General features: G+C 45.4%; 1 protein-coding gene across 1 annotated transcript in view; it reads left to right on the forward strand.

Moving 5' to 3' along the window:
- The first annotated feature begins 12,657 nt into the window (after positions 1 to 12,657).
- The window catches only part of LOC119326005, a 5,074-nt gene continuing 2,946 nt past the window's right edge, over positions 12,658 to 14,785 (forward strand). The window contains exon 1 of the mRNA XM_037599720.1: positions 12,658 to 13,829. Within this exon, the coding sequence (XP_037455617.1) occupies positions 12,743 to 13,829 (1,087 nt within the window). The 5' untranslated portion in view covers positions 12,658 to 12,742. The remainder of the gene's footprint in view (positions 13,830 to 14,785) is intronic.

Here is a 14,785-nt window from a genome sequence, read left to right on the forward strand (position 1 = left end):
TGGTACTCAATAAAAGAAGGAGACCATGGTGAAATCCAACAATGAACTAACGGTTTGATTTGCGACCTCCTAAACTGTTCACACTGCTCTCTTCGGTTCAAGTCTATGATGAAGTTCTATGGGGGTTGCACGGAAGATGCGCCATCGCCCACCACACTTGGGTCCCCGCTTGATTCTTTCTCTCCCTAGGCTTCTCTCTAGCACCCAGTTCAGAAGACACTTGGTTCCCCTCTTTCCCCTGTTGGTTTCCCTTCGGCAATGGAGGAGCTCCTAGAAGTTGTTGCACTGCACAAGCAAGCACACCGGCGGAGGATGGCGGCGACACTAGATCATGGAGAGAAGAGGCGGTGATGCCGATGGAAGAAAGCATGGAGAAGCCGTGGCTGCCTGGGTAGTAGTTGGGGGCGACAAAGTGTGCTCGGCAGCGTGGTCAGGGTCAGAGCCGGCCTGGGGTCTTGAAGAAGGTGGTTGGGGGCGGTGGTGGTCGAGGGTAAGGCTGGTCGATTTGGGGGACAAAGTGAATGTTGGCATAAGTCGTAGTCATGGTGGTAGTTAAAAGATTTTTCGATGCGAAATTTGTTGGTCTTTCCTGGAGTCTCTTGCACTAGCGCGTTATCCTCTCGTGGGTTCGATAACTAAGGGTCGTTCGTTTGGGAAATGGCACAACTCTTAATTAAGGCAGTTAACCCAGTCTCTAAAGATAATGTGTTGTGGTTCACTAGGGTTGAAAAGTAGGCATTGTTGGTGGCAGTCTGAGTGTCCTCGTTGTTCTACTTCCGTTGACATTTTTTCTGATCTTAAAACACTTTTGCTGGCAATAGCATGATTTCAGACGGATATTATGCCCTTATTCTTGTATTTTCTCCCCATGGTTAACTGCCTTAATTAAGAGTTGGTGGTGTAGTGAAGTACAAATCATGTTCCAAAACTTGCTCATAAACGGAAAACTTTTCTGACTTTATAAAGTTCAATAGAATTAAATTGTCACCGTGATTGGAACATAGTGCTAGTTTGTATACTTGGTGCCGATGTATTTTGTGTCCTTGTACTGCCCCACGGAAACTACGGGTGGGTAAGAGTTGGAACAGAACACGGTTAAATATGTAACCGGCTGGTTAAAGAAGACATCTCATTTTTTAGTGGTGAATGGTGCAAAGTTTAGAAATCCCTGTACTCATTCTTTTGCGGGTTCCAGGAACTCATTTTTTGTTTTTTTATTTGCATTGACTCTTTTTTTTTGCTGTTTGATAGATGCAACAATTGCTTCTGATTGTCATTTGCGAAAATTACCGAAAAATTCAAGTTCCAAACAATTTGTGCAATGACACAAATGTATCCAAAGAATGCACTGGACGCATTTGTCTAAAAGATGGGAGTACCTAGAACTCATCTAGATGAGATATAATTTGGTCTCATTCACTTTGAAAACAAGAATAAATACAACCCACGTCAGCACACACGCATCTTATAGCATCACATCCAATCTATACTTATTATACTATTAAAAAAGCAAACATGAATTCATCTACAGACACACCGCAAAGTGTACACAGGATTACCAGAGACGTTAGATCAACCCAACTAAATCTCATCTAACAGTTTATATTACATCAAGCGTCTGCCATGCAAATAAACGATCCAGATTAAATGTTCTGCCGCAGACGCGCAGCAGACTGCCCCGCGCCCCGCGCACCCCTTTCCTCCTCAATTAGTGGGGATTAATGTTTCCTAATTTTCTGTTTCCCTCACAAACTTTGCGGATCCTCCTCTGCTGCCCCATCAGATGTGAGTGCAGATCACCGCCGCCATCCGCCGTCGGCCGCTCCTCCTCTGCTGCCCCATGGGCGCGAGCAAACAGAGCTAACCACCCAAAGCAACCGGAGAGGCGAGCCGCGGAGGAAGGGAGAGATGGCGTCGGCAGTAGAGGAGGAGGAGGAGCAGGAGGGGCCGGCAGTAGCAGGGGACGAGGAGCAAGAAGGTCCTGGCACAAGGCATCCTCGAAGGACCCTGAGGGTCGGGTCTTTTCGGCCACAACGCCCGCCGATGCCGCCGCGCTCCTCGGCGAGCTCCACAACCAGATCCTCGCCGGCCGGGCCTCCTTCGCCGACCTTGCTGCGAAGCACACCGACTGCTCCTCCGCCCGCCACGGCGGTGACCTAGGTACGTCGCCACTCCCCCTGCCTGCGCGCACGCCCATCCTTTATTTTTCCTGAGCCGTCGCCTCCTTCGCTGAATCTAGCTCCCGCCGTCGGTCATTAGGCCTCAAATCAGCCCACTACACGGCCGTAGCCAGCCCCTCGGCTCGCCTTGGGCAACCGCTGTGTCGGTCAGTCGACGTTTGGGGCGGCGGAAGCCCAGGTCCAACCCTTCGGCGTCACATACCTCTGCACCACATACCTCTGCACGGAAGCCGCCATGGGCGCGTGGAAGTCCATCTCCAAGCGCATGCCTGTGGACGCGGAGGACGTGTGCCAGGAGGTGGAAATCATGGCGCCGCACCTAAACGTCGTCACCCTCAACGGCGCCCACGATGACGAGGACGTCGTGCACCACGTCATGGAGCTCTGCAAGGGCGGCGAGCTTTTAGACAGGATCCTCTTGCAGGGCCACTACACCGAGCATGTCGACGCCGCCCTCACCCACACCATCGTTGAGATGCTCCAGGTAAGAAGGTTGCTTGTTTTTCTTGCTTGCTACTTACTGCTTACAAGTACACCTGTACACTTTCTGCTACTGTTGTTATATGCTTTATATTGGTTCAATTATGATAAGAACTGTTAGCTACTGCTCAAGAAATGTTACTATAGATTGGTAAAGAAGAGGACCTCATGTTAGTTTTTAGCTTAGATGAGCTTCAGATAAGCTTCAAACTAAATTTAGTTGTTCAGTTTTTATGGATTGATAGCAATTGGTTCAGATAAGCCCCATGTTTTGTCGTTGTTAATTGCTTAACCGAACTGGTAATTGGTGAAATAGCCTTGTGGATTATCCCGGTGCACACTGCAAATATGGCAGTATCCTGATTTCTAAGCATATGTCCATGCTCCATGCAGGCTCTGGGATGCACATTGCCAACGCTGCATCATGTGTTTGCGTCATAGTATATTGTGCTATTGGATATTGGGATTATTGTCTGACATCTGACATGTACTTTTGCCATTCTATTTTGATAGATGTGTCACAGGAATGGTGGCATCCCATTTTCTTCTCTGATTCATGTAGTAATTTCAAGCCTCTCAAAGCAAACATGGAAACTTTTATTAAGTTATAATATATTTTCCACTTTATATTACTACTTGATTTTCCATCCCCGCAAAATGGAGCTAACTTTGTTGATACAGTTTATTGAGAATTTATGTACGCCCACTCGGCGGTTTTGCTTTCCCCAACGGTCAGTTCCTCCTATTCCATTTGATCCGTGTGTGTGTCAATGTTCATGGTATTAGTGTTCGTTGGTCCGATAATGATCAAGCATGCATAACTGAATTGTAAAAGAAAAACTAATAGGTTTGCTACAAGGCCATTAATGAGTTAATGACACAGCCTGATAATGTCTAATAATTAGATTGCATGCAATTTAGTTCATAATGTACAATGATCTGCTGTTTAACTGAATATGGAAGTTCTTTATGACGGTAAGTTCTCCAATTCAGTCTATATTCTCTGTACGTTTTCAACATAATAATTTCAGAAATTATTCAATTGACCTTCATTATTGAATTATTAATCAGAGGTAACTACAATTGTGCGATTACATCACCCATATGCACGCCCAGATTTTTTGCTTAATTGGTAGCCCTCCATCGCCCAGTAATCCGACGTTGTCTATGCCCAGCTGATAGTTCCCCTCCTCCCTACTTTTCGTATCAAAATTCCTGGTCGTTCTGCTTTTCTGAATTTTCTCTCCAGACAAAGGTGAACCAGTCTTGAATTGCCCATACTGATTTCAACCAAATCAGATAGTGTTTCCAGTAGGAATTGCAAGTATATCTGAGGTAATATGGAGCTTAGAGATATTTGTACCTGGTGCTGATGTCATACCTAGAGCTAAACTTCAAATTAGTGGTTTTTCGATGTCAGTTATGTGTATATATAATATGCGGATATGCAGGTAAGAAGCTCCTAAATATTCTTGTCCCATGCTATCACCATCACACTCGGGCTCCAGTAGCTAAAAACCTCTACTGATCTTTGCAAATCGTGTACATGTGCGTCTCAACCTTCTGTCTCTTTGTTTTCTCTACAAGCTGCAGAGGTCCAGTTCAGATTAATTACTGAATTTTGCATGTTCATCTACACTTTTGGTTAGATTTTCAGTTGTTTAAAAAGCAAGTAGTTTGATTTGTGTAAAAATTTAGGATTGAATGGATGATGGTCGACACTACCTGTTTGACATGCAGTGCCTTATAATCCCTCAATTTCTAAGTATAAGTCTTTTTAGAGATTCCAATATGGACTACATGCGGATGTATATAGACATACTTATAGTGTAGAATCACTCATTTTGCTCGTATGTAGTCCATATTAGAAACTCTAAAAAGACATATATTTAGGAATGGAGAGAGAACTGATTTGTTGCTAAATTATATCATGAGGTATATGATCTGTTATAGGTTTTCGCAAACACTCTCACGAAGACAAGGGATGACTTCAATTATGTTTGGTACGGAGTATTGGCCCTTGTGGCAATAGCACAGCACCACTCCAAGCTAGAAATAGATTGACTTAATATTATCGTTTCTTACCATCGTTGGGGTTCTGATTTGATTTTGTTTCTCTTCCTGTTCCAACTATTCAAGTGCATATATCATGCTGGCGGGAGGCTACATTGTCACACAATGGAAGCAATTCATAGACGGTAAATCTGGTGATGTTGTTTACTCTTATGCACAGCCAATATTGGGTGGTGGGATGATATTGAGAACTCAAATATGATCATTGGATTCCTGATAATGTACATTACTTCAAGGTTAAGACAGCTAGAGAATTGGGACCTATTTTTTAAATTTGTCATAACTGTCTATTCTATTGGATACACTTTCAGTCATCCACTCTTATGTGGCAATAGCGTGGTAAGCATGTATATTATGATGGTTCTACATAACCTTCTTTTTACATATCAATAAATTGACTTGGCCTTTTGGTCTTTGGTTGTTGATGAACATGTCTTGGTGAGATGTAGCGTCATAGGCATTTTGTTGGGATCAAATCTTTCATTATGTGAGCATTAACACTCAACCTAGACAAAATTGAAGATCTAGAGATTATTAGTTTTGTGTTTGCTTCTCGACGTCAGGTAATAGTCAAAGGGTCTAGCTTCTATTCTTAGGGATCAATCCATTAAGAAAGAGTGGAGTTTAATGATAACTGTGTAAGCAAAGTTGATGGTTGTATTTTTTTTGTCGCCCTTGAACCAAACATATTGTTACATCTAATGAGATACATTTAGTCTTGACACATAGTTTAAAACATAATTTTGCAGCTGAGGACATGTCATGGGACTGTCCTTTATTTGTGGATTACATTTTTTAAAGAAAGAAAATTTTACTTTTGAAATAAGTACACTTGTAAAAAATAATGGAGAGCAAAACTTATTTTCCTATGCATTTGAATTCTCATGTCTGGCATTAATTTTAGTCGAAACGTGCGTTGCACGTGCATGATTACTAGTGGCTATAAAAGGTGAATGAGACCAAATTATATCTCATCTAGATGAGTTCTAGCAAAACTGCTAAAAGATACAAAAAATAAATCATCTACTACTTTTTTGAACTCTCATCTTTGTTTTGATGGATTTTTGAACTCTCATCTGTACACAATAACACAACTTAATTCATACACTCTGGAAACAAATTTGTCAGATCGGACACCTCGCTCGTCTTCTTCCCCCAAATCCCCGCACTCCTCCGCTCTCGGCCCGTGCTACGCTAGGGTTTCCGAGGTAAGCCCCCTCATCCTGCGGCGGCCCAATGGGCGGCGGAGCGGCGGACCACGGCCAGACCAGCGCGGACCCTCGCCCGGAACCGGCCATCCCCGAGCACCGTGCTCGTCTGCTTCCGCCACCACACGGCCTCCAGGAGGTGGCACCGCGGTAGATCCCCGACGAGCTCGTGGAGGAGATCTTCCTCCGGCTGCCCATGCCGGCCGATCTGGTCCGCGCCTCCCTCGCCTGCGTCTCCTTCCGAACCCTCATTGCCGACCGCTCCTTCCTCCGGCGGTTCCGCAGGCTCCACGCTCCACCCCTCCTCGGCTTCCTTACGAGCGCCAAAACTTCTTCCCCATAATCCCGCCCTCTCCTTTCGCGTCCGCAGCCATCGCCGTCGCCCTCGCCGCCGACTTCTCCTTCTCATTCCTACCCACCCCCGCCCTGTTAGAAGTTAATCTAGTCAATGTATGATTTAATTAATTGTTGATCATGCTCATGTGTTGATGCATGTTTGACTCCTGCCATGTGAGCCTGATGTAAGGTACATGCACATGTCGTGCATTGTGTGAGAGGACATGCCACTGTGTGTCATGGCTGTCCATGCTTAGATCAGGAGCAGTACATTGTGAGTTGATGTGCTGCAGAGTTGGTAGGAGAAGTGGAGTGGGTCTCTGCTATGTAATAAGCTGAACCTTGCATTGGTTGCAAGCAGCACACAGAGCATTCGTTGCTGAAAAAGAGAAAAAAAAGAAAGGGCATTTGTTGCCTGGAACCACAACTCGTGCGTGCCTCCTCCGTTTTTCCTCCTTGCTCTGCTTCTCCTTTAGTTTCAACAAACACTTCGTGTGCGTGTGCAACCACAGAGAGAAGAGAGATCGAGGGACCTGTGACCAACACGCCCACCACTGGAAGGTCCGGGACGTCCGCGATGGCCGCGTCCTCCTCAAGAGATCTCGCTCTCATTTCCGTACTCGTGCCCTGCTGGTGTGTGACCCCTTGTACCGGCGGTACCACCTCCTTCCCCCCATCCCTGAAGCCGAGGGGTGGGTTCCTAGAACAAATGGCACTCCTTCCTTAAAGAGGATGAGGATACCGCAGAAGAGACATCCTTCACAGTGATCTCGATCGCGCGATGCGAAGATAAGCATGCCGCTTTTGTCTTCTCTTCCAGCACGGGACAATGGTGAGCTGGTCCATGGACTGCAGGGTTTTCTTTCGCTTTCTTCTCCTACCGCCGGTATGCATATGGCTGCTTCTACGGGATGACGGGTTGCAGGGGAAAGCTGCTGGTGCTTGACACTCGGACAATGGAGTTCTCAGTTGTTGACCTCCCACCTGAAGCGAGACGACAATATGTGGATATAGCCATTGTGGAGGCAGGGGAAGGCATCATTGGGATGTTTGTGTTTCCAAATCACACATCTGACCTCAGTTATCTGATTAGGCGAAACAATGGTGGGAGTTCCAGCCAGTGGCGGTTGGAGAAGACAATCCGACTGGATTCTCGTTGGTGCAGATTCACAAATTCAACAGGGAGGCACTTGCTCTTGTTTCATTCAGGAAGCTCATTGCTCGATAAAGGCACTTTCGCGCTGGACATCAAGACATTCCAGCTTGAGAAGGTGTTTGCAACACCTGGCACACCCATGACATATGTATATAGCAACTTCCCACCATCATTGCTATCGTCCCCAACAATATCGAGTGCTGCTTCATAGTTCATTATTCTGATCGGTAATCCTTGTTTACATTTTGCTAGCTGTTACTTTTTCTGTGATTGTGGCAAAATTAACCAAGCCCATGAGCATAATGGTGATATATGCGTTTGCCTGTTCTAATTGCCATTTGCTGGACAAATAAAACTAAATATCATGCACACTATAAGTAGCATTTTGGAGGCCTCATGGAATCATTAAAAAAACACCAGGTGGCAACAATTGATTCAGAGAAATGTTTTTGTGATCAAGCTAATTGATGATATTACAAGTTTAAATCCAGATCACCGTTTTGATTGTTCAAGTCAAGCACGTGTTATCTTGTCCTCTCTTTTCATAGATATAAGGAGGCGGGGGTATCTTCTTTTTGTGACCTTTACAACTATAAATTTATCTCATGATGTTGATTTGACATAAACCTGCATAACTAATAATATGGTAGCAAATAAGAGGCCGTGTCATTGTTACAGCTAATGATGCACACTTGTATATGATGTGAGCAAAATTTTGGTGGGGAGCTTGAATATGCTTTTGCTCCATGGACTTGCCATTAAAATAGCAAGATCAGTTTGTCCGCTTGTGCTTACAAACAGCTTGATTTGAAATCATTGGTTTGGCGGCATGTGCCTCTGTCTCAGTCCTTCAATGAAGGCACATGCCAAATGCAAGAAATGAGTTTTCGTAGGATGACAAAGCACACACAGGTTGTTGAGTGTTGCTACTGAGGTCCCTAAGTACTTTTCCTTGAGTGAGAAATTTGGTAACTACTCCCTCCGTTCCTAAATATAAGTCTTTTTAGAGATTCCACTAGGGACTACATACGGATGTATATAGACATATTCTAGAGTGTAGATTCACTCATTTTGCTCCGTATGTAGTCCATATTGAAATCTCTAAAAGGACTTATATTTAGGAACGGAGGGAGTACTAGGTAACTTATGAAGTCTAGAAAGCCATTGTTTCTTCACAACTTTCAAGTTTATTTTTGGATTCACTACATTTATTTTTTCCTGCTATGTACTCCCTCCGTCCGAAAATACTTGTCGGAGGAATGGATGTATCTAGACGTATTTTAGTTCTAGATACATCCATTTTTATGCATTTCTTCGACAAGTATTTCCGGACGGAGGGAGTATCTTAACTTGGACTGCTAACTACTCTGTTAAACGCATAAGAGCGAGTGTTTTAGACTTTGAGGTCGATAAACCAATTGGACCATGGGTAAAAAGAATTTAGAAGGCTGATTTCCTTTGTGTTGTGCTTCTTCCCATGTTTCTTCTGAATGTTGCCTGTCATTTCCTTCCTGTTTGCCCCCAAGCTTTTGAATATCTGCAAGTCGAATACTCCTAATTTTTAGACATTCGGCAGGAGATCGCACATGAGGAGATGCTGGAGCAAGGCTTGCGCTGCAGTGCTCAAGCACATAGTCAGCTTGGTCAGAATAGTGCTGGTGCTAATGCTGGAGGTCCGGCTGATGTGTTGAGTATTGGAGATAGCGCCGAGGTTTTTTTTTGGTCTTCTTGCTATGTATTTCAAGTTGGTCTGTAATATGGTCATCCTGAAGGGGAAAACCTGTAGTGTTTTATCTTGTGTTCCTTAATCCAACATTGAATGTTGTGTTTGTTTGGCAGCGAGAGCATTGTCAGCGTTTAGTTTGTGGAATCATTAGTTGAACTAAGACCTTTTGAGAAGTTGTGGAATGGAGCTTGTCAAGGTGTTTGGAATTAAGGAGACTTGACGATCTATTATAAGTCAGACCTGCACTGTCAGATCTGCACTGTTGATCTACTCTATTTTGTTTACAGTCATTTCAGAAATTTTGATGTCACTGAAGAAAAAAAAAAGGTAAGCCCAGAGATGAGATAATAACCTCTAACATGACTTGACTTTCACCGTGACTTTCTCTGGCTATGTGTTTCAATCTGCATTGCAGATTAGGAACAAGGCTTCTTCATTTTAGTTTTTTCTCCTTTTTATATGTAGTTGGAGTTTATCATCGTGTACCTTTGATCAAACTATGATTGGTGTGTTTGCCTTAAAAAAATTGTGCTGAAGTATGATAGTTAAGACTGTCAGAATTGAAAGTAACTATGATCTTGCTGTATACTTACATGCCTGCCTAGTGAACCTGAATCTGGTGATCAGAGATGAAATAAGCTTGGAGTGTTGGAGTTTAGCATCGTGTGCCTTTGATTGAACTATGATAGGTGCATTTGCCAAATAAGGTAAGTATAAAGGATCAGTATGTTAAAAAAAAGTGCTGAAGTATGTCAATGAAGGCTGTCAGAATTCAAACTAACTATGATCTTGCTGTATATACATGCCTGCCCGAACCTGAATCTGCTGAGCAGAGATGAATGGGCTCGGAGTGTCGGTGTCATGTATCCAGCTTGGTTGTCTACTTGTCTTCTCCGACCGATCAGCGAGGTGTTTTCGAGTTCTTTGAATGGTATATTTTTGTCCTGTCTCTCACGACGTGCCTGTATTGCAGTATTTTGAAGCCTTTGGCGGCGTTGCTGAGGGACAGGCGCTGCTCGACTACTTCAGGCTTGCAATGTGCTTTTCTGTGTCAGGATTGCGCCCCATCGCTTTCCTTCACAATCAATAGATCTGAGTGATATAGATGTTAGGACATCGAACATGTTCTGAGACCACGGGGCCTGATATTTCATGGCAAAAGAGACCTTTACAAGCTTATATACAAAATGAATTTGGTACACACAATTCATGCAAGTGGTAAAAGCGCGGGATGTACTGCAGGATTGCACAATCTGCATGATGTACAGTGAACCTGAATCATCGACAAAAGTTTAGGATGATTAAATTGTACAGTAGAACAAGAGGACAGCGATACTGTGTGTGACAATTGTGATCCCCAATCGACCGTACTTTGGTGCTGGGTAGGACAAATCACATTTGTTTTGGTCGACTGGTGAGGTCAGGTAACTTGTTTGAGTCAGCTGGCGAAGAAATGGCGCACAGGACAAGTAGGATGCAAGTATTACACATCTACATACCATTTCTGAGTGCATTTTTTCTGAAGTGGTGATGATATGAGTAAAACTGGAATGATCTCGAATAGTTTCTGAAGGAATCATTCCAAATTTGTTTGCTCAGGAGATACATCATTCATATAGCATGAAGAGCTTGCCATCTTGTGCTAAGAAAGTGAGCCAGCTTGTGCTCGAGATAAATTGGTAGCATTGCATCCACATTTTGTAGAGAGTTCAAACTTTCACCTGCCTATTCTCAGTCCTTCAAAACATATGCCATATGCAACCAATCATTTTTGTAGGGGATGGCACACATAGTTTGTTGATTGTTGCTACTGAGACCCCTGAGTTTTTTTTACTTCACTGACCGAATTGAGAAATTTGTTATTCCATACTACTCCGTCCGCCTGGAAATACTTGTCAGCAAAATGAATAAAAAGGGATGTATCTAGACGTATATTAGTTCTAGATACATCTCTTTTTATCCATTTTGATGACAAGTATTTGCGGACAGAGGGAGTAGCTATTTTGTGTTGAAATGGGACAGTCACAGAGCTACCTTTTTTTGGCGGCTCAAGTTTTTTTTATAATATTCATTTCTGAATGTTTGCATGCCTTTTTGCAAGTTACAGTTTAAAAGTTAAAACACATAAAAAAAAGTGTTTGCTCTTGCATATTTCAAATTGCACTGTGGTTAATATGACCTATTGTTTCTTCTGCTTTGCTCACAAACTCTTGAATATTGACAATTTAAACATTTGCAAACTTTGAGATATTGGGCAGGTTTGGAGAAAGAGGCCGAGAAGGAGACAGTGGAACAAGGTTGTGCTGCAAGCTCAAGCGCATAGTCGCCATGGTCAGAATAGTGCTGATGTGAATGCTGGACACTGGAGGTCAAGCTGGCAGCGGCGTATCGAGGATTCAAGATGGTGCTGAGGCTGCAAAGCAACTCGAATGCTGGCCACAAAGTTGGTCCGCTTTGGTTTGTAATATGGTCATCCACAAGGATAGAACAGAACCTGGAGCATTCATCTTGTGTGCCCCGATCTGACAATGATTGTTGCTTTTGGCATGATAAGGTGATGAAAGCATTAGCTATGTTTTGTTTCTTCATACTCATTAGCTTAACTAAGGCTCTGCGAGAAGTCAAAGTAAATGTTGGTCATGTTGTATGTATGTCTACAACTCCAACCTGGTGGAATGGAGTTTGTGAGGTAGTCAGTGTTAAGGAGATGACCAGAAGGATCTATTGATACCTAGTTGCAGTGTTGATCTACTCTATTGTTACAGTCATTCAGTTTTTTTCGATATCTCAGTGAAGAATTAAAAAGTTAGCCTGGAGATGAGATGCCAACCCTTTTTTTTTTCAGTTATTCATGCTCACAATCATTGACAGTTTAACCAAAAACGAACATGGGAGGATATTACTGTAATTTTGTGGCCTTAGAATACAAGTATGCTTTTTTTTTCCTTGAGGCCTCCCGGACTATTATTTTGAGCGATAAAACAGTTAAATTATTTCCAATAGTTTTTTTGGTTAAAAAACAACTTTTTGGGATAGTTATGAAGCTATTGCTTGTTTGCCTGTTTATGCACAAGTTAGCTAGCCTCTCTCCAATTCAAAGGTGAAAAATATTAGTAGTGTTCCTTTTTACCACTAAGTTGGTCTGGGTTTGTCTCTATTTTGGTCTGTAATTTGGCCATCCAGAAGGAACGAAGGATAGAATATAGCCTGGAATTTTCCTGCTCCGGGAAGTTAATTAACCTCAATCTCAAGGGACGAATTTGTGGCCGCCGGATGGGCAATCAAGGGCCAGGATGGGACCTTGGTGTGATGCTGGGACATTTGCAGGAAGCCCCTCCGAATATTCCAAAATGTAGCTACAGGTGCCCCCCGTTCCCCTGAATCCCATCACTCCTCACTCCTCACTCTGACTCTGGTCTCCCGTGCTCTGGACAGTTTGCTTCTCACCACCGGCGGCGGGATGGGCGGCGGCGCGGCGGACGAGGGCAAGACCAGCGAGGACCCTCGCGTAGATCCGGGCATCCTCGACCAACGGCGCCGTTCCTCTCCTCGTCTGCTGCCGTCGCTACATGGCTTCCAGGAAATGGCCTCGCTGCCGATCCCCGACGAGCTCGTGGCGGAGATCTTCCTCCGGCTGCCCACGCCAGCGGACGTCATCCGCGCCTCTGGCGCCTGCGTCTCCTTCCGTCGCCTCATCGCCGGCCGCCCCTTCCTCCGGCGCTTCCGCAAGCTCCACGACCCTCCCCTCCTCGGCTTCCTCGCTCTAACCGGAGCCTTCTTCCCCGTACTCCCGCCTTCTCCTTCCGCGTCGGCAGCCCGCGCCGTCGCCCTCGCCGCCGACTTCTCCTTCTCCTTCCTACCCGGCCCCGCCCGGGACTGGAAGGTCCGGGACGCCCGCGGCGGCCGCGTCCTCCTCAGCAGATCTCCCTTGGATAATTCTCTGGCGGTGTGCGACCCCTTGCACCGGCGGTACCGCCTGCTTCCCCTGATCCCTGAAGTTGAGGGGTGGGTTCCTCATTCAGTGGAAAACCCATACCGGCAGTCCTTCCTCGGCGACGCGGAGGAGGCCGCAGAAGAGACATCATTCACAGTGATCTCCATCGCGCATTGGGGGGATAAAGATAAGCAGGGCGCTTTCGTCTTCTCTTCCAGCACCGGACAATGGCGAGGCACTCCATGGATTGCAGGCTTTGCTTCATTCTCCCGCTACCTGCACGCATATGGCTGCTTCTACGGGGTGACAGCGTGCAGGGAGAAGTTGCTGGTGCTTGACACCCAGAGAATGGAGTTCTCACTTGCTGACCTCCCACCCCAAGCGAGAGGTTCTTCAGAACAGATTGCGGGTATAGCCATTGTGGAGGCAGGGGAAGGCGTCACTGGGATGTTTGTGCTTGCACATGGCACATCTCATATCAGTTATCTAATTAGGCGAAACAATGGTGGCAGTTCCAGCCAGTGGCAGTTTGAGAGGACAATTCCACTGGTCTCTTCTTGGTACAGTTTCATGGGTTCAACAGAGAGGCACTTGCTTCTTGTATCACAGGGAGACACTTTCACGTTGGACATCAAAACATTCCAACTTGAGAAGGTGGTCAGACGTGGCATCAGTTCGCCATGTGTATATAGAAACTTCCCACCATCGTTGTTGTCGTCACCGACAATATCAAATGGTAAACTTTCTGTTGTGTCCAAGTTATCACCCAGCTTGTCTGATGCTTCATAGTACATTACTGTGATTGCTTATTCTTGTTTACACTATTTGGTACTCCCTCCGTCCCAAAATAAGTGTCTCAACCTTAGTACAACTTTGTACTAGAGTTAGTATAAAGTTGAGACACTTATTTTGAGACGGAGGGAGTAGTTGTTTTACTTTATTGTGCTTGTGGCAGGACTAATCAAGCTCAGGAGCACAATTGTGATTTATTTGTTTTCCTGTTCTAATTGCCATCATAAGGACAAGTGTAAAAAGTAGGCTGGAGGCCTAATGGACTCGTAAAAAAACACTAGATGGCATGTTAGAGTACGTAATGGGCCTAATGAGCCCGTTAGTCTTAGGGTTAATTAGAGATAATGCTCACTTGCTTAGGGGTCAAGTAAGCCTTGCTTGGAAATCAAGTAAACCTCTCTATATAAAGAGAGGAGATGTATCAATCTAATCAAGCAAGAATTAAGAAGGAAATCCCTTCCCTCTTGCCTGGCCGTGGGCAAAAGGCCCCGGGCCGGCCCTCTCGCATCCTCCTTCTAGCAGCGCCATAACAATTTGGTATCAGCTAGCTTCGGTTCGATCATGTCTTCACTGCCGTCAAGCCCGTCTCTTCCGCTGCCGACCTCCACCATCGCGTCGCTGCCCATCACCACCGCGCCGCTGATCTCCCCGTCCGCGCCGCTGGACTCCACCGCCGGTGCCTCCACCGGCCAGATGCCTTCCTCCACCGCGCCCCCTACCGCCGTCTTCACCCCGGAGCAGGTCACCGGGGTCCTCAATGACCTGGTCACAGCGGTCCAGGAGATCCTGCTATACTTACCCAGACCCTACGGGCCGCCGCCACCCCCACCGCCGGTCGCCGCCATCGGCCCACCGGCCCTGCCATGGTACCCGCCACCCGCGGCGGCTTTCGCGGCGCTC

Source organism: Triticum dicoccoides, chromosome 6B (assembly GCF_002162155.2).
Source record: "Triticum dicoccoides isolate Atlit2015 ecotype Zavitan chromosome 6B, WEW_v2.0, whole genome shotgun sequence".
NCBI lineage: Eukaryota > Viridiplantae > Streptophyta > Magnoliopsida > Poales > Poaceae > Triticum > Triticum dicoccoides.